The sequence below is a fragment of the Sinocyclocheilus rhinocerous genome, unplaced genomic scaffold (assembly GCF_001515625.1).
Source record: "Sinocyclocheilus rhinocerous isolate Xijiao unplaced genomic scaffold, SAMN03320098_v1.1 scaffold189, whole genome shotgun sequence".
In the NCBI taxonomy this organism is placed as follows: domain Eukaryota; kingdom Metazoa; phylum Chordata; class Actinopteri; order Cypriniformes; family Cyprinidae; genus Sinocyclocheilus; species Sinocyclocheilus rhinocerous.
The window spans coordinates 1,361,619-1,389,585 of NW_015667354.1; the positions used below are offsets into that span (position 1 = coordinate 1,361,619).

At 39.0% G+C, this 27,967-nt stretch overlaps 2 protein-coding genes across 7 annotated transcripts in view; one reads left to right on the forward strand and one right to left on the reverse strand.

Moving 5' to 3' along the window:
* The window catches only part of septin12 (septin 12), a 54,728-nt gene extending 35,889 nt beyond the window's left edge, over nt 1-18,839 (forward strand). For all 6 annotated transcript variants that reach the window (XM_016545667.1, XM_016545672.1, XM_016545671.1 and 3 more), the window contains exons 3-10: nt 5,009-5,137; nt 11,997-12,078; nt 12,691-12,828; nt 13,899-14,016; nt 15,003-15,098; nt 16,035-16,131; nt 16,465-16,516; nt 18,166-18,839. In XM_016545667.1, the coding sequence (XP_016401153.1) occupies nt 5,009-5,137; nt 11,997-12,078; nt 12,691-12,828; nt 13,899-14,016; nt 15,003-15,098; nt 16,035-16,131; nt 16,465-16,516; nt 18,166-18,325 (872 nt within the window). In that variant the 3' untranslated portion in view covers nt 18,326-18,839. The remainder of the gene's footprint in view (nt 1-5,008; nt 5,138-11,996; nt 12,079-12,690; nt 12,829-13,898; nt 14,017-15,002; nt 15,099-16,034; nt 16,132-16,464; nt 16,517-18,165) is intronic.
* A 5,450-nt stretch (nt 18,840-24,289) lies between these two features.
* LOC107733860 (F-box/LRR-repeat protein 16-like) overlaps nt 24,290-27,967 on the reverse strand; it is an 18,271-nt gene continuing 14,593 nt past the window's right edge. The window contains exons 4-8 of the mRNA XM_016545683.1: nt 27,171-27,679; nt 26,930-27,014; nt 26,720-26,783; nt 26,098-26,130; nt 24,290-26,005 (exon numbers count right to left, since the gene is read on the reverse strand). Of these exons, the coding sequence (XP_016401169.1) occupies nt 25,890-26,005; nt 26,098-26,130; nt 26,720-26,783; nt 26,930-27,014; nt 27,171-27,679 (807 nt within the window). The 3' untranslated portion in view covers nt 24,290-25,889. The remainder of the gene's footprint in view (nt 26,006-26,097; nt 26,131-26,719; nt 26,784-26,929; nt 27,015-27,170; nt 27,680-27,967) is intronic.

The window sequence follows — 27,967 nt, forward strand, 5'->3', positions numbered from 1 at the left end:
AAACCATGATCTGCACTCACAAAAATAGACTTCTTTAAGTGTTTTATTTTACATTAATCACCAATAGGACAAAACACAAACATTTCGGCTCAAAGCCTTTTTCTTCTGTCCTATTGGTGATTAATGTAAAATTAAACACTAAAAGAAGACTTTTTTGTGAGTGTGGATCATGGTTTCAGATACTAAGTAATAGATTGACGCACCAAAATAAAATATTATATGACAAAAGAGTGCGGTGCAAACAGCTTTATGAATTATGAATTAAAGGAGACATATTATGCCTCTTTTTACAATATGTAATATAAGTCTCTGGTGTCCCCAGAATGTGTCTGTGGAGTTTCAGCTCAAAATACCCCACAGATAATTTTTTATATCATTTTGAAAATGCCTATTTTGAGTGGAAGCAGAAACACGCTGTTTTTCGGGCCTGGCTCTTTAAATGCAAATGAGCTGCTGCTCCCCGCCCCCTTTTCCAGCTTGGACCTGCTAAAAACATCTGTTACGGTTCTGATTATCATGTTTATCGCGCTGAAATCATGCGGTTTAAACCATATGCATTTAAACTTCTGATATACGTTTTCTGAGTGCACACATCCGAAGCACACGGACAGAAAGCGGCCACCACACAGCATGTGAGTACTAAACTAAGTTCTAAACTGCTGGGAAATAAATTGAAGGTTTATTTTAGATCAGTGGTCGCCAACCTGTCATTACATTTATGCATTACATTTATGGGGTTATATTAATGTATCACTGAAGGGAACTGTCTTGAGAAAAGTTTCGATGGCAATGGCATTTTCTTCTCCTCTGTATAAAGCGCCAACTCTGCTTTGTTTACAGTGGTAAACAAGGAAACGCTATATTGCGGTCGGTTCATAAGCAGAATTGGGCTACTTTAACACTGTTGCCCGGATTGTTGTTCATGTCCGCGGGTTGAAGCGACCCCAATAGCTTGATATTTAGTCCCTGGAATGTGAATTTTACTGGAAGATCCCTGCCGAAAAACGTGTATTTTATCCCTGGAATGCGATTTTTTACAGGGGAACCCCCCTCGAAATGCGATTGGACTAGTTTTATTTCGAAAACCTGGCAACCCTGTTCATAGGCGCCACCTGCTGTCAGAGAGTGCGTCTCATTCAGACCTGCTGTTTTTGTTTCGTGCAGATGTTTTATGTAGCAAATAAATAAATAACACCTAAAGTCAGACAATTCTGTTTTTGTTTTAAATCCTGGAATTAATCTAATTTAAATCAAAAACACCTGCCCGTGCAGATCGTGATTAAAATGCAGTGGTTGCCTCTAATTTCAAATGGCTAGATATTTTTGTTTAAAGCCAGTTTGTTTGTTATAAAGCAAATAGCCAATAAATAAATTTGCTTAAAAATCAGTATCAGAATCCAATTTGCTAGTTAAAAAAAAAGAAAGAAAAGAAAATCTGAATTCTGAATCAGCTATGATCAGCGCATCACTAATTAAAATACTAAGTAAAAGGCCTCAAATTTGAAGTACAATCTGGGATGTCTTTTTCTATCAATTCTTCAATAGGTAGATCTTGTCTTTCATAAAGGCCGAGGTCAGGGATCTTGGGCCTAAAAAGGTTGGTGACCAATGTTTTAGATCTAAATAGTGTTTTGTGCTCGTCTGTGCAGACAAAGGCAGAACAGTTAGCATGTTTTGCTCAAACTTTCGCCATGGCATTAGAGCTGGTACACCGTTGTCGCTTGTGAAAACACAATAACGGCGCCGTGGGTGGAAACTTACAGATTAAGGGGCGGTAATCTTATAATGAGATCCTTTTGCTACGATACCAAGGGAGCGAAATCAGACACACTCGTTTTCTCAGACACTTGCAGAAAAAGGCTTCCCAAAACAAAGTTACTGGGTTAATCTTTTTCACGTTTCCTTGGTTGGTAGATTATAGCACTTAAAACCTGGAAAAGTCAGATTTTCATTGTTTTAAGATTGTCTTAAGCATGAAAACAAATGTAATGAACTGAGATTGAAAGTCTAGCTTTGGGCCAAGCAAAACAATCAAAACAACAGTTTTAATGTGATGTTTATCTAACAAAAAGAAACGAATAAAAATCTTTCTCTTTTTTTTCATTTTTTTTTTTTCAAATAAACTCCTGATAAAAGTAGCCAAGGTTGAAGAAACACTGACTGAAACACTCAATAAATACACTTCATAAATATGATCCACTCAAAGTGTGTGGGAATGATATTAGTTGGAGATATGACCATAACAGTCTTCACCTGTTCTCATTTTGGCCATATGGATTCTTCCACTCTATCCAGAGCAGCTTGAAACCTGTTTGATAGAGAGCAGATCAAAGGCATGTTAAAGCAGATCAGTATTGTGATGAATTCTGCAGAGCAAAAACGGCTCTGGTCCAGTGCTAACTCCCCCAAAAGCTGGCTCTGTAACATTTGGCCTGTGCGAGTTTCTTCCTTTCCTCAGTGAACTGTGGAGGTTACAGTGTTTGTATTGTAGTAGGTATGGTGGTGCACTCCATATGCATCAAAGGTGAACCGTTCTCTCCCTTTCCCGGTAGAGACAGGTGTGGAAATGCTGGTAGTAAAAAAGGGAGCAAGAAAGATCTGTTTGACTCATTTTCGATGCACTGTAGAGCTATTGACAGATCATTTGTTTTCTCCCTTTCAAAGGACTTTAATTTTGAACATGGAATGTTTGAATTTGAAACCGTTTATGGTTTATGTACGTCTTCTGTTTGTGTATTTTGCGGTTTCCATGGCAGCGCATTGTAGAGCACAAGGGCAGGGGTTCTGACAAGGGTGTGTTTGGGAACGCTAGCATATATTAGCTAGCATGACATGACGATGAATGCAAACTTGACAAGATACAGGAAGAGGAGGAATTGTGCGAAAGCAAGATATACAGAACAGGATGAAATTGCAGGAACGGAGGAAACTCTACAGGATGAGTTTGGTGGGCTATGCTGGCTTGTCCACATTTTCCTGCCCTGGGGTGCTCTTATCCGAGAGTCGCACACACATATGGTAGCACTTGGAGTCTGTTGGTCTGTGTAGTTTGTCCTCGGTTGTAAAGGTCAGGACCTTTTTGTAGCCTCAGGACTTAAACTACTGCGAGTCTCCCAGTTTCCCATAAGTCAAGTAGCAGTCTGCTCCCAAATACGAGCTTAGCATATTGTGACATTTTTAATGCAGTCAATACATTCAGCTTTGTTGTCGCCCTCAAGTCAAGGGGGCTTTGTAGATACTGTGTTCAAAGAAAAGCTTTGCAAACTGTGCTTCAAAGTGTCTCAGAGGAGATGTGTTTTCATCATTTGAAATGCTTTTGAGAAATCAACTGTTAAACACATATGACACTGGTGAAATTACAACCTGCATTTGTTGGAGTTTCATGTGGTTGTAGTAAATGACAAGCTGTTACAACGCAGCGTTTCTGGGCGAGTGTGTCAATGCATGACTCAAACAAGCACTTGACTGGGTCTAGCCTTTATTCTTTTTACATTATCTTGGCACGGGGGTCCTTTATGAGATCATCAGTTGATGTTCGGTTGCCTTAATGGCTCTCGCCCATACATTATTCTTCCACTGATGCAGATGTAACACTGTACTAAAATACTCTAAATAGTGTCACTACTGAATATACAGCTTGCAACAAAGCACGACCAAAGCAGTCCTTTTGCAAAATAAAATAGTCTTATAAGCCGGATCTTTTTAGCAAATCAAAAATATACAGCATGACAGGTGAAGTCTGAATCATGAATGAATGAGTCGGTTCTTGTTAGTGAATCAAAAATATGCAGCGCAATCAACGTAGTCTGATTTCCAAACGTATATGACTCATATGAAATGGTTTTTTTTTTGGTTTTAAACACTTGCAGCCTAAATCAGTGTAGTTGCTGACTAGCTGTTCAACAAAGAAAATTCAAAATATAAAAATGTATTCATTAATTGGCAATGGATTTGCATTTTTTTTTTTTTTAATATTTCTTCCTAAATGGTATAGAATAAGAATCATGTAGGGGAATCCAAACCTCTTGTTCCCATCCCCATAGAACAGGTACGGTATGTGTGACTACACTGAAATCTTCAGGAAGCCCTGCTTTGCTCAGGCATTGTCTGAACTGGTAAATCAAATAGGCCCAGGAGGACACACAACGTGGGTTGTCAGTTCCTCATAAATTTGATGTCAACTGCCTCCCATGGTAAGAGGCCATGGCGTAAATCCATCAAAGCCTCTGTTGAGGTGGGCAATGATGAAGGGGCCAGATCTCCCCGGCTCAGTCGTCTATCTCTGTCAAATCGTTTCATCCATTGACAGCTTCCCGAGGCGGCTAGGCCTCTCAACAGGTAGAAGCGGAGCGGCGAGACCGTTTAGCACATTCCCCACCCCTGCCCTGCGAACGGGAAGCTGACCGGTGGGCCCGAGGGGCCCTCTGAGCGAAACCGAACACACACTGCCCATCATCAGCACTCAATACTAAGCGGCTCACATTAACAGAGCACATGTCCTTTGAAGCAATGACGGTGGCCCCATAGATTTAGCCTTATTTGTGTGAATTGAGATGGCCTTGATAAGGCTCCCTCTCTGGTAATAGCTTCCTCCCTCTGATCTGATCTCCGTGAGGACTAGTGTGAAAGAGTCATTAAGTGGAAAAGCTCCCCAAAGCTCCCGGCGGCGTGGTGTTGTCAGTGTGTTTGGACACCCACCAGATAAGACGCTAAAGTACTTTGCCTTGGCTTGACCAGGTCCTATTACATCACCGATGATTTGCAGTATCAAGGGCTTATGTAAACCCTGGAGGCCTGTGCTGCCTGGTCATGTGATACTTTATGACCTCAATTTTATGTGTGCCATCTTATCTGTGTGCAGTAATAAAGTTTTATCCCCCCTGCTAATGCTAAGCAAAGGTCGTCCTGCAAATAAACGTGCCCGGGGTCTGCTACATATGGAGTTAATTGTGCTTTACTGCAGTTTACAAACAAAAGTCATTAAGTCTGTTCTCGTTCTCATTGACAGGTCAGAGCGGTCTGGGGAAGTCAACGCTCGTAAACACACTCTTCAAGTCCAAGGTCAGCAGGAAGTCCTGCACTCCTAATTATGAGGAGAAGATCTCGAAAACTGTCCACCTGCAATCAGTCAGCCACGGTGAGTTTTGAACGCTTCTTTCTTCACAGCTACAACATCACACACCCGTCACACCCAAGAGGTCAAGGTTTTGTTAGTTTGCACAGCCCTGTTTGCCCCTGCTGGTAATATCATAACTGCAGCATTTGGACCCAGTAAACGTCTTTGAGCGTTGATGGTCTTTCAAAATTGTGCTTTTGTCCTGAACAGCCACGAAAGGGCATTTTGTCAATAGATGTGTCCCAAATTATGAACGTCCTCTATACACAGTGCTATCTAGTGTATTCATTTCATGGTATGTTCAAGTCCTCCTGTGAAGTTCATGTTTATGAAGAATTAGGAAGTCGTAATTATTATGTCTTTTGCATTCAGGTTACTTTGCTCGAAGCAAGATGGCAAGTAAAAAATATAGAAAAACACTCTTTTTTTTTTTTTCCTTTATGTTTTTGATCGCACTTTATTGGACCCTCCTGGTCCAATTATCACTATTAACTGACCATTAACTGTTAACTATGACTTTTGCCTCAATAAACTCCTAATTACTGCTAATTAATAGTTAATTTCTGCTCATTATTTGTTAAGTTTAGGTATTGGGTAGAATTAAGAATTTAGAATATGGTCATGGAGAATATGTGCTTTTTAAGTACTAATAAACAGCCAATATGCTAGGAATATGCATGCTAATAATCAACTAGATAATAGTGAGAATGGGTCCCATAATGAACTGTTACCATGATTTTTTTTAGTTTATGAAGGTGCTGTAAACTGGTGCTATTATATATTTTATCGTAATTGTATGATGCAATCATATTTTGTATGTGCAACTAAGCTAATTCTATTGTAAATGTAAATATAATTATATTGTAAATAATATATGTATATATATTGTGTGTGTGTGTGACCCTGGAGCACAAAACCAGTCTTAAGTCGCTGGGGTATATTTGTAGCAATAGCCAAAAATACATTGTATGGGTCAAAATGATTGATTTTTCTTTTATGCCAAAAATCATTAGGATATTAAGTAAAGATCATGTTCCATGAAGACATTTTGTAAATTTCCTACTGTAAATATATTAAAACTTAATTTTTGATTAGTAATATGCATTGCTAAGAACTTCATTTGGACAACTTTAAAGGCTATTTTCTCAATATTTAGATTTTTTTTGCACCCTCAGATTCCATTTTTCATTGTCCTATCCTAACAAACCACACATCAATGGAAAGCTTATTTATTCAGCTTTCAGATGATGTATAAATCTCAATTTTGAAAAATCGACCCTTATGACTGGTTTTGTGGTCCAGGGTCACAAATATATGCACCATGTGAAGAGAAGTAGGATAGTAGGGGGGTCTCAATTTAAAGGATGCTTCGAACCAATCCGATGTGTTACCATTTAGCCCCTCCTCTTCAGCTACATAGGGAAATAATGCAACTGATGAGTGCATAAAATGCCCACACTTATTTTGTAGTTGAGGAAGTGTACTCTTAGTGCACTATGCCTCACTGCAATTAATTGTTTTGTTTTTTTTTGGACTCACACTATTTTATGGTATTGGTACAAAACACATGGTGTTTCACATTAATAAGATGACGTGTTACAGAGTGTTGCCCTGAGTGATTTCTGAAAGGATGAAGGGATTAAAGAAGAATGACATTTAGACAGGACAAACTGGAGGCAGCTCTGTGTTTTGTAGCGTTTGACTTGGAAAAGGGCCAGAGTGATCGGAGCATGTGCTCTGAAAGGAAAAATAAATTAAAAAGCCTGCAAAGGGGACAGATTAGGAGAGATCAATCGCACAACTTCAACTGTTGAGATCGGGCCACAGCTGTCATTATGAGCTCTCTTTCAGAGAGAATGACAGAGGAAGAATGCGCAGGGGATGCATTTTATCCCACTGGTCAGGAGATGACTGCTGCTCTAATGGAGGCCACCACTTATACACGGCGTCTGGCTCAGCTGAGTGAATAAGAATAGGCTGATTGAGCAATGTGCCGTCTCTGTCTTGCATACTTCCTCAAGAGTAACAATCAATAGAGGCTTGGGTTCTTCTATCCAAACAGGAAGGTGTGTTTTTGTGGAGAGTGTGTTTGTGTGTTTTTCGTTTAGGCTTGTTTTGGCAATGAAGCAAAGCTTGTTTCGAAGGTTTCTGGGGGATAACTTCTGTTACTTTGCTTTTGATGTCTATTAATTGTTTTACTGATTTTCTTGACTCTACTTGAGGATGCTATACTTGATTTTCTTCCTAAGAGAAAAATGTCATGATAAAATTGGCAATACATTTTGGCACATATTGATAACCTGGTAATTGTTTTAATATTATGGTTTCATCTCAATATATTTGGTCAACATAAAAAATAAAACTCTCAAATTTAAATGAATTGTTTACATTTTAAATTTAAATACAGTGCATTTAGGCATCATAACATTATAATGTACAGTATGATTTGGATTTGGATGAAATGGATTTTCATTTTGAGATTAGCTAAAGATTTAGCTACATTTAACACTGTTATTAAAGTAAGCATGGAAATGTCATAACTGGATGATCTGGTGGAAATGACAGATTTCTCTCTCCAGCCCTGCAAGCTCATGTTCATCTGCCTTTTGAATGCAATGCACACTAGAAAATACATCACAATACAGAAGAAAAGCTCAGACGTTCCATCAATTTCATCGCAGCTTTAATTTTTTTTGTGTGTTTTTAAAGATAAACTATGAATGAGCATTAAGCCCAAGGTATACTTGAGTTTTGACATGAACGATAAGCATACAGCATAGCCTTTTGAAGTATACTCCATTTGATTGTATGTGCGAACAATATAAAAATATGGGAAATGATCATGTACAATACAAACAGATCAGTTACATAGACCATCTCCAAGACCATATTAGCAGCTATGCAAGGGTCCTGCTGCTCCATTTTGTACTGAGCAGAGGAAGCTGAACTGTATATCACGCAGAGAGATGCACGTACTTTCAAACATCCCGCATACGGCAATGAGAAAGCAATGAATCTCCATTTTGCTTTTGGCAGCGCCACCATGCTTCGTTGGAAAGAGGCGTGAAAGGCAGATGCCGTATCCAACTTCACTAGTCCTTTAAATGAATGTATTGTTTGAGTGTGTGTGTGTGTGTGTGTGTGGGTGTGTGTTTGCTTGCCCTCAGTAGTTATTGTAGTCGCACCCAGCTATCCATCTTCATTTCTCATTTTGAGACTGTCTGACAAGGGTCTAACAAACATAAAATTTGATAGTGGTCCTCTGTCGCTTGTATTCAGAAATAGCTCGGTAGGACAAGTAAAGAAATTGTGCTCCCTTTCGTTGGGTTGCAAAGGCCAGTAGGACTACGAACTGTAGACTAACTAATAAAATGTATACGCTATTGCACTGTTATCTAATTAGCCCTGCTATTTTCATCTGGGTCAGAAGTTTTTGGAGTTACCCATGTTGTCTAGTTTAACCACAAATCTGCCCTTAAATAGAATGACCTACAAGTTAGCATCTCAGATGTAGAGAGAAAATAATCTAATGATTCTGTCACAGGATGTTGCGAGACGCTGGATAAGCATGCCTCCGCTTGTAGTTTTAAGTGTCAGTCAATTGCTGTGCAAAGGCCTTTGCTGGGCTGGGTCATTAGCGTAGCTTGCTATGTTAATTGCCATGGATCCTACTTGACAGCAGAAATGTATGAAGACCGCTGAACTTTAACCCTAGTCTGGATATGGGCGCAGAAATATCCAATTACAAAACCCTACGGAGAATTAGCACCAAAGCTATGGTGTTAATTGTTACTACAGCCATGTGCAGGTTTCGTAGCCGCTATGCTAAACCTGTGCCTACTGGTTTTAAAATGAGTCATTTGATTTTGCTTTCAGGTAAAGTTTTAGACCTAGATCTGCTTGTTGATCTCTCTTCCGTTTCTGACTTCCCCTTTACAGGTTTAGATATGTAAATGTTAGCCTGTGTCGCACTCTTGCAACAGCTTTACTTCTTTGCAGCTTTCACTTCAGTTAGCCAAAGGTCAAATTGTAGAAATCTGTTTTTAGATTCGAAACTGTAATTTCCTGTAATTCTGTGCATCAAAATCTTCACAGTTGCTGTTTCAGTATATTTCTACTTAGAAGCTTTTGGAAGTTTTCTGTGTAAGATCAAGAACAAGTGTTTTTAGCATATCTGTGTCATTGCAACTGGAAAGAGGTTTCTATCCAGTTGTAGCAGCATCTGTTGTATCTCTGTCCTGCCATAGCCAAACCTCATTTCTCACAGACCTCTCAAAACTTATGGCCCAATAGTTTATAAATGTTTGACATGCAGAATGGGAGAGAGGGTGGATGAGAAGAAAAGAATGGGAGAAGCTGGGTGTGCTGTTTCTTAACAAAAGAAGATTGACGATAAGTCGGTTCAGCTTGTGACTTCTTGAGATATCCCTGTGGTTCAGGAGACACCCCTCACTGACTTCTCAGCGTAGCACAACGTAAACATTACAGTGAATGAGAGTGTCCTGTTCCTCTTCGTTTTTTTATGTTAGCCTTCAGAAAAGCGAGTCCGTAGAGCTTGACACATGATGTAAATATTTACTTTGTTTTACTGTTTCGATTGCATTAGTCCTCATGTGAGAATTTATTACTATCTATACAATTACTGATGGGGAAAATGTTCTGTACCATTGAACTCCTTACATTAAAATCTTTTAATTTACATTAGTTATATACACTGCCATTCAAAGTTTTGGGGTTGGTAAGAATTTTGTTTGTTTTTGGACGAAGTCTTGTGCTCACCAAGGCTGCATATTTGATCACAAATACAGTAAAAACAGTAATATTGTGAAATCCAAAGTTCTGTCATTAAACTCTAGATGGTGCAGTCCAATAGGTCAAACTCAATCTGACATAATGACATCATTATCACATGGTGCAGCTGATTTAAATTTTTTTTTTTGGTTCTTTTTGTATCAGCAGCCAATGAGCTTGCTGCTCAACATTCAAACACTTGGCTAGTGCTTGCTGTAGCAGTTGAAGTGCACTTCAGAAACCCTCCACCTTCCCCAGCTCCACCTGTATTGATCTGCTACGGGGTGATTTCATGGGTTATATTATGGGGTTATTTCATATATGTTATACAGTATGTGCAGCAGCAGTATTTCTTTCATGCTCACAGCAGCATGTTGTGGATGTATTGGAAATAGCAAGTCTCGGTCTCTGCAGCAGCAGCAGAGTAGCAGATCTATTCCGCCAAGACCAAACACATTAACATTGTCATGTACATTACCATGCCAATCCCTCAGAGAGGTGTCATGATAGAAATATTATTACAATTTCAAATAACTGTTTTCTATTTTAATATATTTTGAATTATAATTTGAATTCCTAAGCTGAATTTTCAGCAAAGATCACTCCAGTTTTCAGCGTCACATGATCATTCAGAAATTATTCTATTTGTTTGTTTACATGGAAACTGTGATGCATTTTAAGGATTCTTTGATAAGTAGAAAGAAAGAGCAGCATTTGTTTGAAACCATTTTTAGTCATTTTTTATCAATTTAATGCATCCTTGTTGATTAAAACTATTATTTCTTTAAAAAGAATACAGCACCCAAACTGAATGAATGGCTGTGTATGCATATGTAACGATTGTCTCATCTCCAAAAATTTGAGCTGAAACATAAGTGATTACTACAGTCCTCCCAGCAATACATTTTCTTTTTAGAAAAGAAAAAGTATAGAACCTTCTGTCTAGATTCTAATTAATGGTGCCTTTTTGTTTCCTAGCAACATTTTTCTTCTTCATTAGAGTTTATTCCAGTATTCATCAGTGTATATATAACCTTCTGCAAATACTTTCAAAAAGGCTGGAACAATGACCTGTTCTGGTATTCTCTATCCAAATGACAAAACTACTCCTTGTGTTACTGCTAAACTACTAAATTGCCTCTGCAGTCTCCGTTTTGAGACATTCTGTCTAGCAGATGTCTTGCCGTCCCGTCCCGTCCCTTGCTTCCCCAGCAGTTTTGTCTTTCTAAAGTACAGGCCTGTGGAAAACAAAGAGTACCAAAGTCTCAGGGTGCCTGACACCTCCACACACTACAAAGCTGCCCACTGGCCCTCACAGCCCGTGAAAAAAAAGCTGGCCTGTAGACTGACCGCCGGGGGAGATGAGTGTTACACAATCCCCCTTTCTCTCAAAGACTACACAGTGCAGAAAATGAAGTGGCGGGCCGCTCAATGCCACCATTCAGCTCTGCTCCCTCCATGTGGGTGAATACAGGAAGAACTAAGCCCTGCTTTGTCGCTGAGTCATGCCAAGAGAAGCATATGTGTTTCCATTAGCTGATCATGAGGGGGTTTTCAATCATTGGCCCACCAATCCAAAAAATGCCTCTCTCTTTTGCTAATGGCCCACTGTGAAAGGAAAATTGATCATCGTCAGATAGGGTTATAGCACTTTGAAACTCATGAACTGGAGTGTTGACTGACAGTTTAATTTTTCCTCGTTACAGTCTCGTCATATTTTCCTTGATTGCCTCATCCAGAAGGATTAACGTGATGAGCAAATGTCAATCAACCAATGCCAGGGATACAGTAGGGATCCCTGCTTGCACAGACAGCTTATTAGACCCTTTTTACAGGCTGATTTTCATATTATACAATGCATTCTTGCAGCATTATATCAGATATGGAGAATAAATGAAAAGCTTAGGGTCTTCAGTGTGTAATTTTAACTGATAGTCCTTAAGAATTTATGTTTTTGGAAAATAAAAGTTAAATCTTTGTCAACTTAATCTTCATTCAGTCTGCTGTGGATCCATCTTGATTTTTTTTATTTTAGCCTTTTTCCATCCACTCTTTTGCTCTCTAACTCTTTTGTCTTGTTATTTTCTAGTCATCGAGGAGAAAGGGGTGAAGATGAAGCTTACGGTAATTGACACCCCTGGATTTGGAGACCAAATCAACAATGAGAACTGGTGAGAGCAACATTATCAGATTAATGCATACTATTTAAAAATGCAGTAGAGTCTGAAAGTTTAAGAACACGTTTAAAATATGGTATTCAAAATCGAATTTAATCTTGAAAATAAACACAGTTTTAGAATTATGAATCATTTTAAAATAAAATTTCAAAACTAGGATACTGTACTATTTCTAGGTCACTATTCAAAACCTAAAAGTATATTTGTGGCTGACATTTGTGGCCTTTGTACAGAAGGTCAGATGTTCTGCTGAAGCACTAGATGCTCTTTGGGTCATTATAAAATCATGCTGGAGAACAGGATTATCAGGTTTTACACAGAACCAAATCCAAAAGACATCATGATATTCATGTTGATTCAACTGTTTTTTTAATTTGTTGATAATATCATTTTCACTAGATCAGGCTCAGGCTTTTGGACTCCACTGTAGCTGTTCAGATAGCTCTACAACTGTGTGAGATAAATTCTTTAGTAATTAGAGAGCATTTTGGCATAGGCTTTACACTAAAATCATGCTTCGACTTTGCCTGACTGCTACATTAACTTTAAGTATAAGCATATGTTGTTAATTGTGATGATAATCCTTCCCTGTGTCTTTTTTCTCAGCTGGGAGCCCATTGTAAAGTATGTCAATGAACAGTATGAAAAATACCTGAAGGAGGAGCTGCATGTCAACAGGAAGAGAAGAATCCCTGACACCCGCATTCATTGCTGTGTCTACTTCCTGCCAGCCACTGGACACTGGTGTGTGTCAACTTCCTGCACGTATCATGTGGTTCACACCTAGCCATATGTGTTAAAATGCTGTTGTGCGTCTGTCACTTTTAATATGACATGGCTTCATTGCACAATCTCAGTGGTCTTAGTTTGGAGATTTTAACCCACTAACCTACAGTAGTGAGAGTTTGTGAAAAATCATTCTTTTGGCAGCAAAACATATGCATCTTACTGAAAAAACTGAAAACAGTCTGACAGCTGTGAGGTAATTGCTGTATTTTGGATGCAGTGGACCTTAACATACAGCCATAATTTGTAAATCATTTAAACATTTTGATATTTAATGTTTGCAATGCATCTTATCTTGGAAAATATGCACTACTGTTCAAAAGTTTGGGTCGGTAATATTTTTGTCAAGTAATCATGTATTTGAAGAAGTCTCTTATGCTCACCAAGGTTGCATTTATTTGATCAAAAAATGCAGTAAAAACAGTAATATTGTTACAATTTAAAATAACTGTTTTATATGTTAATGTTTTAAAATGTCATTTATTCCTGTGATGGCAAAGCTGAATTTTCAGCATCATTACTCCAGTCTTCAGTGTCACATGATCCTTCAGAAATCATTCTAACATGCTGATTTGCTGCTCAAGACACATTTATTATTATCATCAATGTCAAAAAAAGTTGTGCTGCTTAATATTTTTGGACAAACCATGATACATTTTTTCATGATTATTTGATGGATATAAAGTTCAAAAGAAATTTTTAGTAACATTATAAATGTCTTTACAGTCACTTTTTGATCAATTTATCGTATCCTCGCTAAATAAAATTATTAAAAAAAATTACTGACCCCAGACTTTTGAATGGTGTATGTAACATTATTTTGTTACTTCAAAAGCTATTTCATCAGCTATTTTAACTTCACATGATCTAGATTTATCTATTTTCATTTATTCATTTAGAAGATGCTTTTATCATATAGCAAATTATCTATATGGTTTGTATTTAGAGAATACAGAAGTCAAAAAAGTGTTAAATGTGTAAACGGTGTAAAATGGCCCTTAGTAATGATCCATCCTGCTCTTCTCCAGGTTACGCCCTATAGATGTGGAGTTCATGAGGAGACTGGGGAAGATAGTGAGCATCGTCCCTGTGATCGCCAAAGCAGACACGCTCACTCTGGAGGAGCGGCTAGAGTTCAAACAGAGGGTGAGCGGTCCGTCATCAACACCTGCACCACCAGAACTTCACTCACATTTTATGATATGCAGGCACAATCGGATTCACCCCTCTTATGTTTCCCACCCACACGTAAATATTCAGCCCTTCGCATAATTGAGGTCATGAATATGGATGACCTGCTGCTGTAAATGCTGGAATTTTCAAAATTGACAGTTCAGCTGTGTGGATTAAAAAAAAAGTGAGATGGATTGAAAAACCTGGGCTGAATGGAGCGAGAGAGAATCATCGCATTCGAATTTGGCATGCGGCCGCTCGCTCTGGGTGGGAAAAATGAATAGGCCACGCTAAGGTTATGAGCAGTGTCTGCGACGTCTCCGTCGGGAGACGGTCTCTCCTCTGACTGATGTATAGCTACTACTTGGGCCCGGGCCACTTGCCATCAGTTCTCCCCACGGAGCGCTTTTGGACAGCTCCGACGGCATGGACCGCAGGGCCAGAACGGCCCCCGCACGCAGTGTGTCTCCTATCAATATACACCAAACAACACTCCTAATGATGTACTCTGTCATTTCAGCCCATTATCCAGAGCTGTCTCTCACTGCTCAATAACCCGAGCAGAGCGCCGTGCGGGGGCGGACGTCACACTGTGCTCAAAATATCAATCGCTGATATCATATCCATGTACAACAGCCGCACTCCAAAATCCTCCCCCACACGAACACATGGCAGCAAAGGCATTAATGTCTAATGCTTTGCACCTCGGGCCCGAAATTCTGGCTGTGAGGGAGGGGGGAAACAGAATTTCCTGGTGAACTTTACTGTGGCCTCTGAGTGCAAGAATGCATGAGGGTTGAGATTGAGACTAGTAAAATACAGCAGGAAGAGCTGGAGGGAGAGAAGCTGCTGTCATATTTCACCCCCGGGGCGAGTGTGTGGGTTTTGTGTATATGTGTGTGTGCGGTAGGTTGTAAAAATCAGTGTAAATCCATCTAACTGGAAGCTTCTCTCTGCAGATAAGACAGGACCTCCAGGCCAATGGGATCAGAGTGTATCCACAGAAAGAATATGATGAGGATGCTGAAGACCGGATACTCAACGATAAGATTAGGGTATGATGGCGCTACTTTAAGAATTTATTGCTGTGCTGTGTTTATCTAAATGGTTAGTTCACCCTAAAATGATCATTCCTGTTGAAGGGTTTAGAAATCATGACAGAGGTATCATTTTTGGGGTTGAAATTTTTTTTGAAAATGTCTTCAGTCAATCCAAGATGTAGATAAATTTGTCTCTTCATCTGAACAGATTTGGAGAAATTTAGCATTACATCAATTGCTCACCAATGGATCCTCTGCAGCAAATGGGTGCCGTCAGAATGAGAGTCCACACTGCTGATAAAAACATCACAATAATCCACAAAACTCCAGTCCATCAGTTAATGTCTAGTGAAGCGAAAAGCTGTTTGGAAGAAACAAAACCATCATTAAGCCTTGAAAAAGTCCATCCCCTGTTGCTCTGTCACATCAAAACATACATATTTGTTTAGAACTGTTTTTGTCTGTTTTTGCTTGTAAACAGAGCTTGATCTATGCATATTTTGCTCCTGATTCAGACAAGATGATGTTGTCACTGGAAAAAGAAATATTATTGATAGAGGACTCATGCCGGAAGCAGTGGTTTTAAGTTAAAATGTCTTGATGCATTTGTTTCTTACAAACGCACAGCTTATCACAAGATGTTAACTGATGAACTGGAGTCATGTGCGTTACTTGTGGATTATTGTGATGTTTTTATCAGCTGTTTGGACTCTCATTCTGACGGCACCCATTCACTGCAGAGGATCCATTTGTGAGCAAATATTGTAATGCTCAGTATCTCAAAATATGCATTGATGAAGAAACAAACTAATTCACATCTTGGATGGCATGAGTGTGTATACATTATTAGCAAATTTTAATTTTTATGTGAACAATTTCTTTAGTTGATTTAAGTGGATTCGTACTTTGTACTTAATGAAATTTTGAGGGTGTGGCGAATGTTTCTTTCAGGAAAACATCCCCTTTGCTGTGGTGGGAACAGATAAGGAACACCAGGTGAATGGGAACAAAGTCTTGGGAAGAAAAACAAAGTGGGGGATCATCGAAGGTGAGAGTCTGAAGACATCGTCTGCTATGAATTGCTGGTCACCAGTAATATTTTCTGTTTTGGATGCTGGTGTCTCCGCCAGGCTTCTTAACGAGTTTCACCAGAAAGATTGTTGATTGACCTACATGGAAACCCATGCTGGTCTTTTCAGCAGGGTAACTGTAACAATTGTCAAATCTAATTGTGTAATGATAGCCGACAGGCTTCACAAGGCAAGATTGTCGGTGATTTAGGTTATTCAACACTGCCATCAAGTGGTGTGTGTCGAAAGTACAGTGAAGCAAAATCCCTGGATGAATTCTTGAACATGCCTTTGTATTTTGTTTATTTCAGTTGAAAATGTTGCGCATTGCGAGTTTGCACACTTGAGAGATCTTCTTATCAGGTAAGTCATATTTTTTCACTTGCAAGTCTTCAAATATCATAACAGAATGACATTAGTACACCTGTACGGCATATGATCTTGCTATTTAGGTAAAATGGGAGCAGCCAATTATAACCCTTACATTATGGTTGACAGGATTAGATCATGTAGAACATCCCCCTCTCAAACTTCGTTTTTTAGAATATGGTCCAAACCGCAAGATCAGTGGCATCCCATACTAGTTTAAAATCAAATATTCAACTATAGGTGGACAACCAGAGGTAAAGAAGGCTGACTTCCTCAAGAGTACAAAACTGATGGTATTGCCCAACATGTCCATTTCTGGCTCAACTAATGTTTTTAGACATTCTCATCTCATCCCATAAAAAAATAATAATAAATAAACAAAAAATACCAAAGGAATGCTAACTGAATTTATATCATAATCATATAATGACTTCAAATCATAATTTAGAACCAATCCTACCTGGGGGGGAAAAAACTAAAATCTTCTATTAAGAGCATACTGGAAAAACTTGTTTTATTGTCTTTCTTTTATTTTGTTTTATGTTTTTTTTTCATTGCATTCTAAAATATCCCTTTTTAATCATTTTATTGTATCCTGTACAATTTTAGCAGATTTTTACATAGTTTTTATTTGATTATTTTTATGGTTGGTTCCAAGTTATGGAAGAAATTCCATTAGCATTCCTTTAGATTTTTTTAAACAACGGATTGGTCAGAGTTTCATCCAGTTATAACTAACGGTTCCACTATTAAGTGGCCTCAACTTCTGTACTTACATAAAAATAAGTACAATGTACTTGTGTTCATATTGTATTGCAAAACACTTTTGCTGCTATTGAGGTGAAATCCGGGTAAGGTTAGGGGCAGGTTTGGTGGTATTGGGTAGGTTTAAGGGTGGTTTAAGGTGTGAGGGATGGGTCAAGAGTGTAATTATAAATGAAATCACAGAAATTAATTACAGATGCAATTACATGCAGGCATTTTTTTAAATATAAGTACAATGTAAAACATGTATGTACACAATAAGTGCATTGTACCAAATGATTAATTTAAATCTAGGTACATAGTTATAATTTGGGACCAAACTAACTGTTCTGGTCACATGCTATCACTTTTACAAACCTTTGCTTTTTAGATTTAACCAGCTGAAATGGTTATCAGCTTTCTAAAGTGGATCTATGAGTAGTGGGGCCGAACGGCCCAGGAAAGGGACAGCTGAGAAAGGCAAGAGTGCATCCTTTCCTGTGAGCTCAGTAAAGGACAGGTTAATTACAGAGTCCGATCGGGTGAGGCCAGGTCACAAAGCCCTCTCGCCACAACTCTTGGATGGCGGCCCGTTGACAGATGGTATGGAAGTGATTCCCTGCTGAAATGGGAAACAAAGGATGACCGTTATAAGTCTCCACACTTTTGAATCGCCTTTCACACTTTTTGACCGGCCTCCTGCTGAAGCCGAGATCAAATTACACCAGGAAAACACCAACCGAATCACACAAAGGGATCATAAAAAGCTGATGTAGTCAGAAAACAATTCAATTCCACATAAGAGAATGCCTTTTATTTTACACTGTGCATATTTCCCTTAGGGGATGTTATTGTGGGATCAAAATTGATATTATGCTCTACTGCGCTCTACTTTCAAGGTCCCACCTGCAAGATTTGAAGGACGTCACTCACAACATCCACTATGAGGCCTATAGGGTGAAAAGACTTAACGAGAGCAATGCCAATGGACTGGCGCTTTCACCTTTGACCCTGGAGAACGGTACCCTAGAGAAGAGCGATGCAGAGAGTCACCTTTGAAAGGAAATGGAGCGTGTACCCGTCCTTCACCCCCAGTCAGAATGGGAGAGATGAACATTTCACTTCTAGATTGCCATTGATGGAAAATCGACACGTTTGACTAAAGACATTTCTGCTTAGGCGTGTAAACATCATATATGAGTCTATTTTTGAAACAAATCTATATTGTTGGTAGGGTTCTGGGATGAATTATGGGTAGAATTGAACCAGGTTTTGGCTAAGAGAAAGTTTCCCTCTATTTTTTTTTTCTCTCTCTTGATGTTTTTGATCCGTTTTCTGCCGAATGAAAGGCACAGAGGGTTGGCATGTTGGAAAATGTGTGTGTGTGTGTTCCTGCACGCCTGACACCTCACTGGATGAGAAAATCCCATAATCCCTATCTGTGTTACTGCACCTATATATTTACACCGAACCAGTAATGTGACATGCTCCTTTTGATCTTTTATTTTCGTAATTATTTTAGGTTTTTTTACCGCAAAATATGATCTTTCCCTGTACTTTTGTAAAAGAAGAGGTAAAAAAAAAAACTTTAGACAAATATTTTTGTTACCCTACCTGCTTCGAAGCTGAAGGTATTTTCTTAACAGATCCTTAAAGAGTCTCTTACTGCTATCCATAAATGACTGCTGTGATGATAGCCAGTGTGTTGATATAACGGGACATTTTTCAAATATAACCTTTGACCTTAAAGGTCTGGTGTGAAATGTAATACTATTGATCATTTCTAATGCAGAGATGGATAAAGGAACAAGAGAAAGTCGATTCTTACTGATGTTTGCCGTACAGTAACAGGTCAAGCTTACGGTTGTATGTAGGGATGTTTTTCTTTCACTAACCTAGTTAACTTACTGTTTAAAGGTACACATTGTGCTGTTTACTTCTCTCCACTGGACGTCAGGAGTCCATCTTTCCCTGTTGCTTATCAAAGCTATTGTACATATCCATAATGTGTTCTAATTTTCTATCACAGCATCACATTTTTTTACTCGACATGTATTAGCGGCATCATCATCATTTCCTTGTTACTAATATTACTATACATGTAAACACCATTGATTTATGATTAAAAAATTGCCACCGTTCAATTTTTATGTGGAGCCACTGATCAGTGTTATTAGTTTCATTGGAGATTGCTGTAATATTATACACTACCATTCTAAATTTTGGGGTCAGGAACATTTTCTTTTTTTTGATGAATGATAAGAAGTGTCTTAGTCTCACCAAGGATGCATTAATTCGTACAAAATGCAGTCAAAAACTAATTAAAATTTCAAATACCCGTTTTGCTTTAATATATATATATATATATATATTTAAAAAAAAAACTGTAATGGCAATGCTGAATTTTCAAAAGCCATTACACCAGTCTTTAGTGTCGTCATATCCTTCAGAAATATTTCCAATATGCTGATTTGGTACTTATGAAACATTTTTATATTATTATCATTATTATTTTATTAGTTTTATTACTAGTTGGAATGGTTGTGCTGCTTGATGAAGTCCGGAAGTGTTTTTTTTTTTTTAACTCTTTAATCTAAAAAGGTCAAGAAAAATAAATCTGTTGACATTATAAATGTATTTACTGTCACATTGGGTCAATTTAATGAATCCTTGCTGAATAAAATTAATTTCTTAAAAAACAAAAACTTACCGACTCCAAACTTCTGAACAGTAGTGTATGTTCATGTGATAGTTGTATGTACAATGACTTGGAATGGAATCTCTTTATTATTATAGAATGGCCTAAACTCTTTACTGAAGACCGACAGTTAGACAGGTGTCTTTCTGCATTTAAAACCTTAATCATACCTCAACAGTCGCTTCACCTTTGATCCGTTTTCTTCTTGTCCTTGTTTGTGTTTTTATCATTTGTGAAAACTACCGAGTGCCAAGTGAAGACGTTTTCTTTGCGATTTGCTTCAGGAGTGTTAACATCAGGCTAAATTAGCCAAAATAGCTTACTTAAGACTCTTATATAACACATGCTTATAAAGCAGAGCCCCAACTGCCTGATTGAAACATCTTTTATCAAGCTCTGTGGGATAGGTTTTTGTTGGCCTGCAAAGCACAACTAAGCTTTTCTTCGTTTTCAGAGCCTTATTCATTAACAAAAATTGGTCTCTGGGTGTTAAAACACTAATACAAACGGTGTGTCTCAAAATAGGCAAGGTAGATGTGTTTGTGTGTGTGCGTGCACATTCAGGAAGCAACATTCAAACATACAGTAACAGCTAACAACATGTCTTAAAGGAATAGTTCACCCAAAAATGAAAAATCGGTAATTTATTCACCTTATCATGTTGTTCCACAGAAGCAAGCTGTACAGTTCAATCATTAAATACATTTTGGGGTGAACTACGCCTTTAACAATTGAATGTCAGAGAAAATTAATGACGCAAATATGGTGCTTATTTTGTACAACTTTTACTAAAACGGTGCAGACTAGAACCAACCAACTGAAAACAACAACGCTTGTCTGACAAGGCACTGCAGCCATGAGATGGAGTTCATAAAACTTTGTCTTTTTTCTCTTTCATTTTAAATTAACCACTACAACAGTATTTACAGAAAGAAATGTACCCTAAAGAACTGAGAACTGTGACATGCCCATGTCACACCAGAGAAATAAAATACCAAAGAAATGAGAGAAACATTTTAGATAATCAGTGTGAGGCAGATATTTAACATTGCTCATTAGGCTCTTGAACCACAGTCACCCAAACCAAGTGTTTGCACCAGAATAAAAGTCGTTGTTACGGACCCCGTATGAATGTCAAAAGCATTACTAATATTGGTTTAGTATTACATGTACAAGTACATAAAAAGAGCCAACAAAAGAGCTGTTTTCTGTTGTTGAATCATGTCGTTCTCAAATTTGATAAAAGAAACAATTCTGACATGTTAGTTGGGAAGAGTTAGAGGAACAGATGATTTATTCTATTCGCTTAACAATTAGAAGCGCCAGACATTTAGAGTTAAAAGCAAGCTGGAGGGTGAACAGAAACTGCCAACACACTCTGGATGTGGTAAGCTAGTAAAACCTTCAGAACGCAAGATCAGAGGAGCACTATTCATGGAAACTGGCCTTGAAAATGGTTTAAATTTACAGTGTAAATCAGACAGAACCACTCCATATCTGCCAGCCAGATTTGTCTGGTAAGAAAGCGAAATTCACACAGTAGTACCAGTATTTCATTGATTCCCTGCCTCGATCGTATGAGGAAGGCAGCAGGCGTAACGTCAATGTAGACACACAATAAACATCTGCTAATGTTCTTACATTTAGTCCGTATTAACATGTCTTTGATATTAGCTCAATGTACAAAGTGAAACAAGCTTAAAGGCACAATATGTAAGATTTTTTTTATTAAAATATCCAAAAACCACTAGAACAGTGTTATATATTTTGCTGACTTGTGTACTTACATTATCCAAAATGTTTCGAAGAATGTTTAAATCCAGAGAAATAAGCAATTTTAACTAGTGACACGGAGCGTGTTCATAGTGTCATTGTGTCGCCTGCCAATGACGTCATAACCCCTCAATTTCCGACATGATGCTGTTTTGTTCATAATTGTTTATGCAATTTACGAAATTATATTTGATTTATATGAGTTAATTTAGACGTAATGCACGTTTTGTATAGACAGTTATTTCCCTGCGTTGACATTATGTGCTGCATTATTTTGCTCATTGTCGAGCTCGTTCAGCGGCCTCGTTTCGCTTCGACGGCTTTCAGCCTCACCCTGCTTCATTCTACTACGTTAATAAATCATTAGCTCATCCTTGAACATGATTTCTGCCCAAGTCCCGTCGGATTGCATCGGCTGTGGGGATGAAGAGTCAAGACGACAACTCCCATGATTCCACACTCAGTCACGGCGTCATCAAACTACGCCTTTGCCTCTTTGTTTATTTTGAATACGCGCCCTCCAGCGGCGAAAATTACATATTGTGCCTTTAAGTCTTTTATACTATCCATTGCTGATGTTACTCATCGCTAAAAGACATGAACCTTTTTGCATATCTTGCCTCTTTCTTAACCAGGTTTCTCCATTGGCTCGTTTCGTTGAAAGCGGTATGGACGTGTGCGCTTAGAGCCAGGCAGCCTCAAAAACAGTTGAAACCTTCTGACAGATGACCTCCACATATTGAGATATTTACAGATTACAGTGGGGTTAGTGCATGAGTTATTATATTTATATTGAGGGTTCTATTAGGTGAAAAAGTTCCCACACACATAAACTCTCATTCTATACAAAAAGGGGAAAAGGCTCGGTTTGGAAGTGAAAACGATAGTATTTATACAAGATTAATACAATATCTCTGACAGTTTCATACAGTTGTCCTCAAATACTATGCAATGCCCTAGCGATATATTAATAATCTCTCTTTAGTTCATTCATCTCAAATGGTTGTTTCTATTATGGAGACATACGAAATGAAAAGCACTTTGATGGGATTTCCTTCAGATCTTTGCTAGTGAATAAAACCTGCCGCATTCTTTGTAAGACTATCAAATGAGTGTAAATACTGCAATAAGTTATCAGGATACCTCATAGGAGCGCAGGCATATGAACTGGTGCAGAATATTTACCATCCAATCCTGGACACAATGCCGATTCACTATTAGGCTACTAGACTTTATGACAGCGTCTCTCAACTTACATCCATTTTACAACCAAAAACAAAAGAGTTGAACTAGATTAGTCATTAAAGGGCTAGAAAAGGTAGGTCAACTCACTGTCAGCCAGGCCTCTGTCAACAAGTTATTGCCCTTCCATTCTTCTGTCAGCTGTGTGTCAACAGTCTGCCCGCCAAAAAAAGCACATGCCTCAGAGACTGCGGTTATTCTAACCGTCGAAACCATGGTTTAAAAAAAGGGGCAATTCATCTGAATAAAGCTCAACTCCAATTTCCATAGTAGGCCCCATCAAAAAAAAAAAAAAAGTTCTACTTCTAAACAAACCTCGTACAATCCTCGGAAATGTAATAAATAAATAAATATGTTTGTCATGTCAATAAATTAACCCACTAGCAATAATAAGTAAAAGCAAATAAATACGTAACAACTTCAATGATTCAAAAGATAAAGTCACACAAGGTAGTGAGATTAAAAGTCTCAGGGGATCTCGCCTTTAGATGTGACCCCCCATTAAACAGGTCACCAAGAAGAGAGATCGACTGTCTGAGGTGAATGCTAATGTTTATGCTAATGTGTATTTTAGTAGATATAATCTGTTATCTTTAAAGCCTAGTGAATTTAGAGTGGGATAGTGTAGTGTCCACTTAAAGACCGTGATGTTGGAATTACACTGACATAGTTTCCTTCTGTTTGTTCTACACTTTTTGGAGTAGGATTAGCTTAATGTTTGAATCTAAGAGGTTTATAATAGCTGGAGAAAGCTAGCAGTCAATTAGAATTGTCATTAATCTCAACTGTACACACAATCAAGGTTCCTTACTGGCAAAATGGTTGTTAAAAGAACTGTTCACTGCAAGATTCTTTGGAAAACTGAATATGGTTCTTCAATGCCATCACGCTAGCAACCTTTGTTTTTAAAAGATAGTTATTAAGTCAAAATAGGTTGCTAATTTTGGATGGCCATCAATGTAGTCAATCAATACTTTTTGCATCCAGATGATGTAGTTCAGGCATGTACCAGCAGGGGCGCTGTAGTGGGACAGCATGCCTAAAATCTCAAAGTCGACTAGTACATTTCTGTACACTTTCCTGAAGAAAAACGTACCAAATTGCATGCACTACTACCATATCTGTCCACAGATGATTAGAATATTCAGAGGTAAACATATTTCACTAGTTAGGATTTAGGGGTTGCTTTAAAATAAATTATTCGCCAATCTAAGACTCCAAAATTGTTCACCACGCCATATTTTCTGCCACTTTGCATGTGTTAAGTTTGAGACTGGGTGAAGTAGGTGAACATTAAGGTCATCAACACCACAGCAAACCCATCTGAGATGATCTGAGCAGCACTTTAATCTCCTGAGAGGACAAATGCAGGGTTCGGTATGGGGTATGGAGTGGGTTGGAAAACAACAAATGGCTGGTTTCTGCAAATTCCCCTGCGGACCTGTATTCTACATACCCCATGATAAAATGAGGTAGGCACCACAGATGAGCACAATTGTGAGGGCGAAGAACCCGGCACCTCTGAAAATAAAAAGAGGCCCTGCTAATCTAAAAGCAGACATGTGGGTATTGCTTAATGGGAAAGCAAAACTGCTAGATGAAGAGAGACTACTGTAATAAGCTTGTGTGGGATGCTTGTGATCACTTTAATTACACTGGCCTGCCTCTGCATTTGATGCAAATCACTGTAAACCATATTCATCAGATGTATTTAAAAGCACTCGGGCTGAAAGAGAAACTATGGTAGAACTGCCAAGTTGTCCGCTGCTGTAATGGTTTGGCCTGGTGACAAGTAAGCAATGACGTGCAGTTTCAGTCTATGAAAGGATGTCACGTGGCCCAGCTGCATTATGGGATCACTCAGAGATCTCATCTTCATTTGAATCAGGATTAATATGGAAACCTGCACAAAAGCCACTAATATCAATTGACATCAAAATGGAATTCAAATAAAACAGGCAGATGAAAAAGTCAAGCTATCTTTTGTACAAACCACAGTCCCTTTGAACTATATTAAAATGTATGAGCAGTCCCCAACTCAAAATATCTGAATCTGAATCTGAAAAGAGCAATCTGCTGGGAAAAATAACCTCCTGACTTCTGATTATGCTGGTTCCTTTCAAAGGACAGTACCTCTTAATACTGTACCTTCACCGTACCTGAATTTCCATCTTATTCAAAGTGTCCAAAACCGCGAACTCATACCATAAGTTTCACAGTAATCCTTCTCATCAAAAATAATACTTAAAAAAAAAAGACAAAAAGAGAACTGCATGACAAAAAGCAAGTAGCGTTGATGTGAAAATCTACGTAGTTGTTCATCTCTAAAGTTCTCGATTTTTCCCTTGATAAGACACAGAGATGGAGCGGCAGCACCACTGAGGGGAGCGAGAAACCTGGATGGCGCTGGACAAAAGCGAAGAGACCCTGTCGCAGTGGCTCCTTAACCCCGTTCTTTCCCTTAAATGTTTCGGTTCCTCTCTACCTTTCCCTGGATATGAGAGACAGCTCAAGCAGGCAGCGCACACCTTTGTCACTTCAAGATAAACAGTTTTGGATGAGACATGGAAGCTAGTCTCACAGTTCAGTGGAGGAACATGTTTTATGTATGTGTGGGAGCTGATTCCTATGTGTCATGTTATTTAATGAAAGATCTAGCCTCTGACCCACTGCGCTTTGTACATTTTCCCTCTCGCTCGTCAGTCCAGGCCCGTTCCGACCTTTTCTTTCCGATTTCCTTTTTTGTCTTCCATGGCAATGATCCCTTTTCACCCCTCCAGAAAAAAACTTCCACTCAATTTCTCTCGTTGATTCTTCCTGTGGGTCCAGGATGAAGTTGGGTTTATCATCAGTCTGTAGGAGGAGGTTTTGGTGATGTGGTGGGTGCTGGTGCCCATGAAACTCTTTGCTCTACTCGATGACCATGCAGCGCGGCAGATGCTGGGAGTAGTATTTGAAGAGTTCGGCTGTGGCGCCCGGGCAGTTGGTCAGTTCCAGCTCCTCTAGGTCCTGCAGTTGGATCAGGCCTGATAGTGGGAGTAGTATTTGAAGAGTTCGGCTGTGGCGCCCGGGCAGTTGGTCAGTTCCAGCTCCTCTAGGTCCTGCAGTTGGATCAGGCCTGATAGGCCAGTAGTGGTCAGCAGAGGGCACCCTGAGACAGAGTAAATGAGAGCTGGTCAACTACAAACGATAGCAGCCACCTCCACTCAACAGCTCACTTCCTGTTTATAATGCTGTGTGACAACAATGAGAGGAAGTGTTTTCAACCACAGAAATGTAAAGTTTGTAGTTTAAAAGTGAAGCTCATTATGTTATATGACATTGACTATAATTATTTAAAAGGAACGTGCTTGGTCTGGATGAAGGGGTACTTGAGCCCTTTGTATGAAGCCATGTGGGGGGAAAAAAACGCTAGAATAGAAAATCCTTATGCACAGCTACTGTTAGAACAGGCAGATATTTCTAATCTGCAAATGTAATTTTGAATTAGACTTTATCACACCGTGTTTATGTGTTCATTAATGTGTTCATTTATCAGCATTATCTGTTTTTGAGGGATTAACTGAGCTTTCTTCCATAACATGATTAAAGGAACACTCCACTATTTTTGAAAATATGCTCATTTTCCACTATTCATAGAAACAATCTACTTCCAAACATACAGTGTCATTCCATTATAGAACTTTATCAGGGCTTTATCATTGCATTCTGCAGTATCAGCACTTCCAGAGTGTTTTTACCTGCTAGAGAGAGAAGACGGAGACTCCTCATTCCATATAGATGCTGTAACCCAAAGTCTTGCACCTAAAAGTACAAGGAAATGTTTCGGTGATGTGACATGCCAGAAATGATCTAATATATACATTTTAACCTAATTGTGATTAATAAAAAAGTTAATGGATAACGTATATGTAAACTACCCATAACTTTATTTTCATAATAACACTTACCTGACAGCACCAGCGCAGGTAGAGACTTCTCAGAGTTGACATGGTCGATAAGTAACCCAGGCCTGTATCTGTGATCCGCACACATCTGAATACAGCCATATAAAATGAGAGTCATAAGCACACAATATGAATATAGTAATCATTCTTTCCATGTACCAAATTTACTCCCAATGAGGCTCTGTAAGAGGAAATATCAGCAAGATTTACTTTACACTCCATACTGCAAACTCAGCACACTCACCGGTCCAGAACCAGCTCCTCCAGCTTGTGTAGGTCACAGGCGATATACTCAAGGGCCATGTCAGTAATACGGGGGCACCAGGACAGATCCAGACTCCGGAGCTTCCTCAGATTCTCTGCAACCAATTCCACGCCATCGTCGGTGATCTTCGAGCAGCCTGACAGGCTGAGGGAGGTGAGGTTTGGCAGGCTGTGCACCATGTTAACTACGCCATGGTTGGTGATCTCCCAGCAGGAGTTCAGGCGCAGCGTGTGGGTGGTGTAGCCTTGCTTGGCGGTGAAGTAGGCCATGGCCGTGTCGGTCACGTGATAGGCCTGCAGGCTGAGCTCTGATAGGTTGGGAAGGAGCTGAGAAATGGCGGCGATGGCGTCGTCTGCCACGTTGATGCAGTCGCTGACGCTGAGAGAGGTAAGCCGCGCATTCAGGCTGGACCACAGGCCGGCTTCTGTGAAATCATTGCAGCCGGAGAGTTCAAGGTGCATCAGACCCTGCATCTGTTCCAGCATCACCTGAAGAGTTCAGGAGAAGCAATGCTATGTCAAGCATACACACAAAATGTGCTACTAGTGCAGTGCAAGTTGTCCAAAGCTTAAAGGGGTCATATGATGCGATTTCAAGTTTTCCTTTCTCTTTGGAGTGTTACAAGCTGTTCGTGAATAGATAAGATCCCTAAAGTTGCAAAGACTAGGATGGATTGACCATTATTACCGCTATAAACACATTTAATGTCTGTTTCAGTCATACTGGACGCCAGAGGGCGCCCTCGCGCAGAAACTCCACATGTGCATCACAGAAGG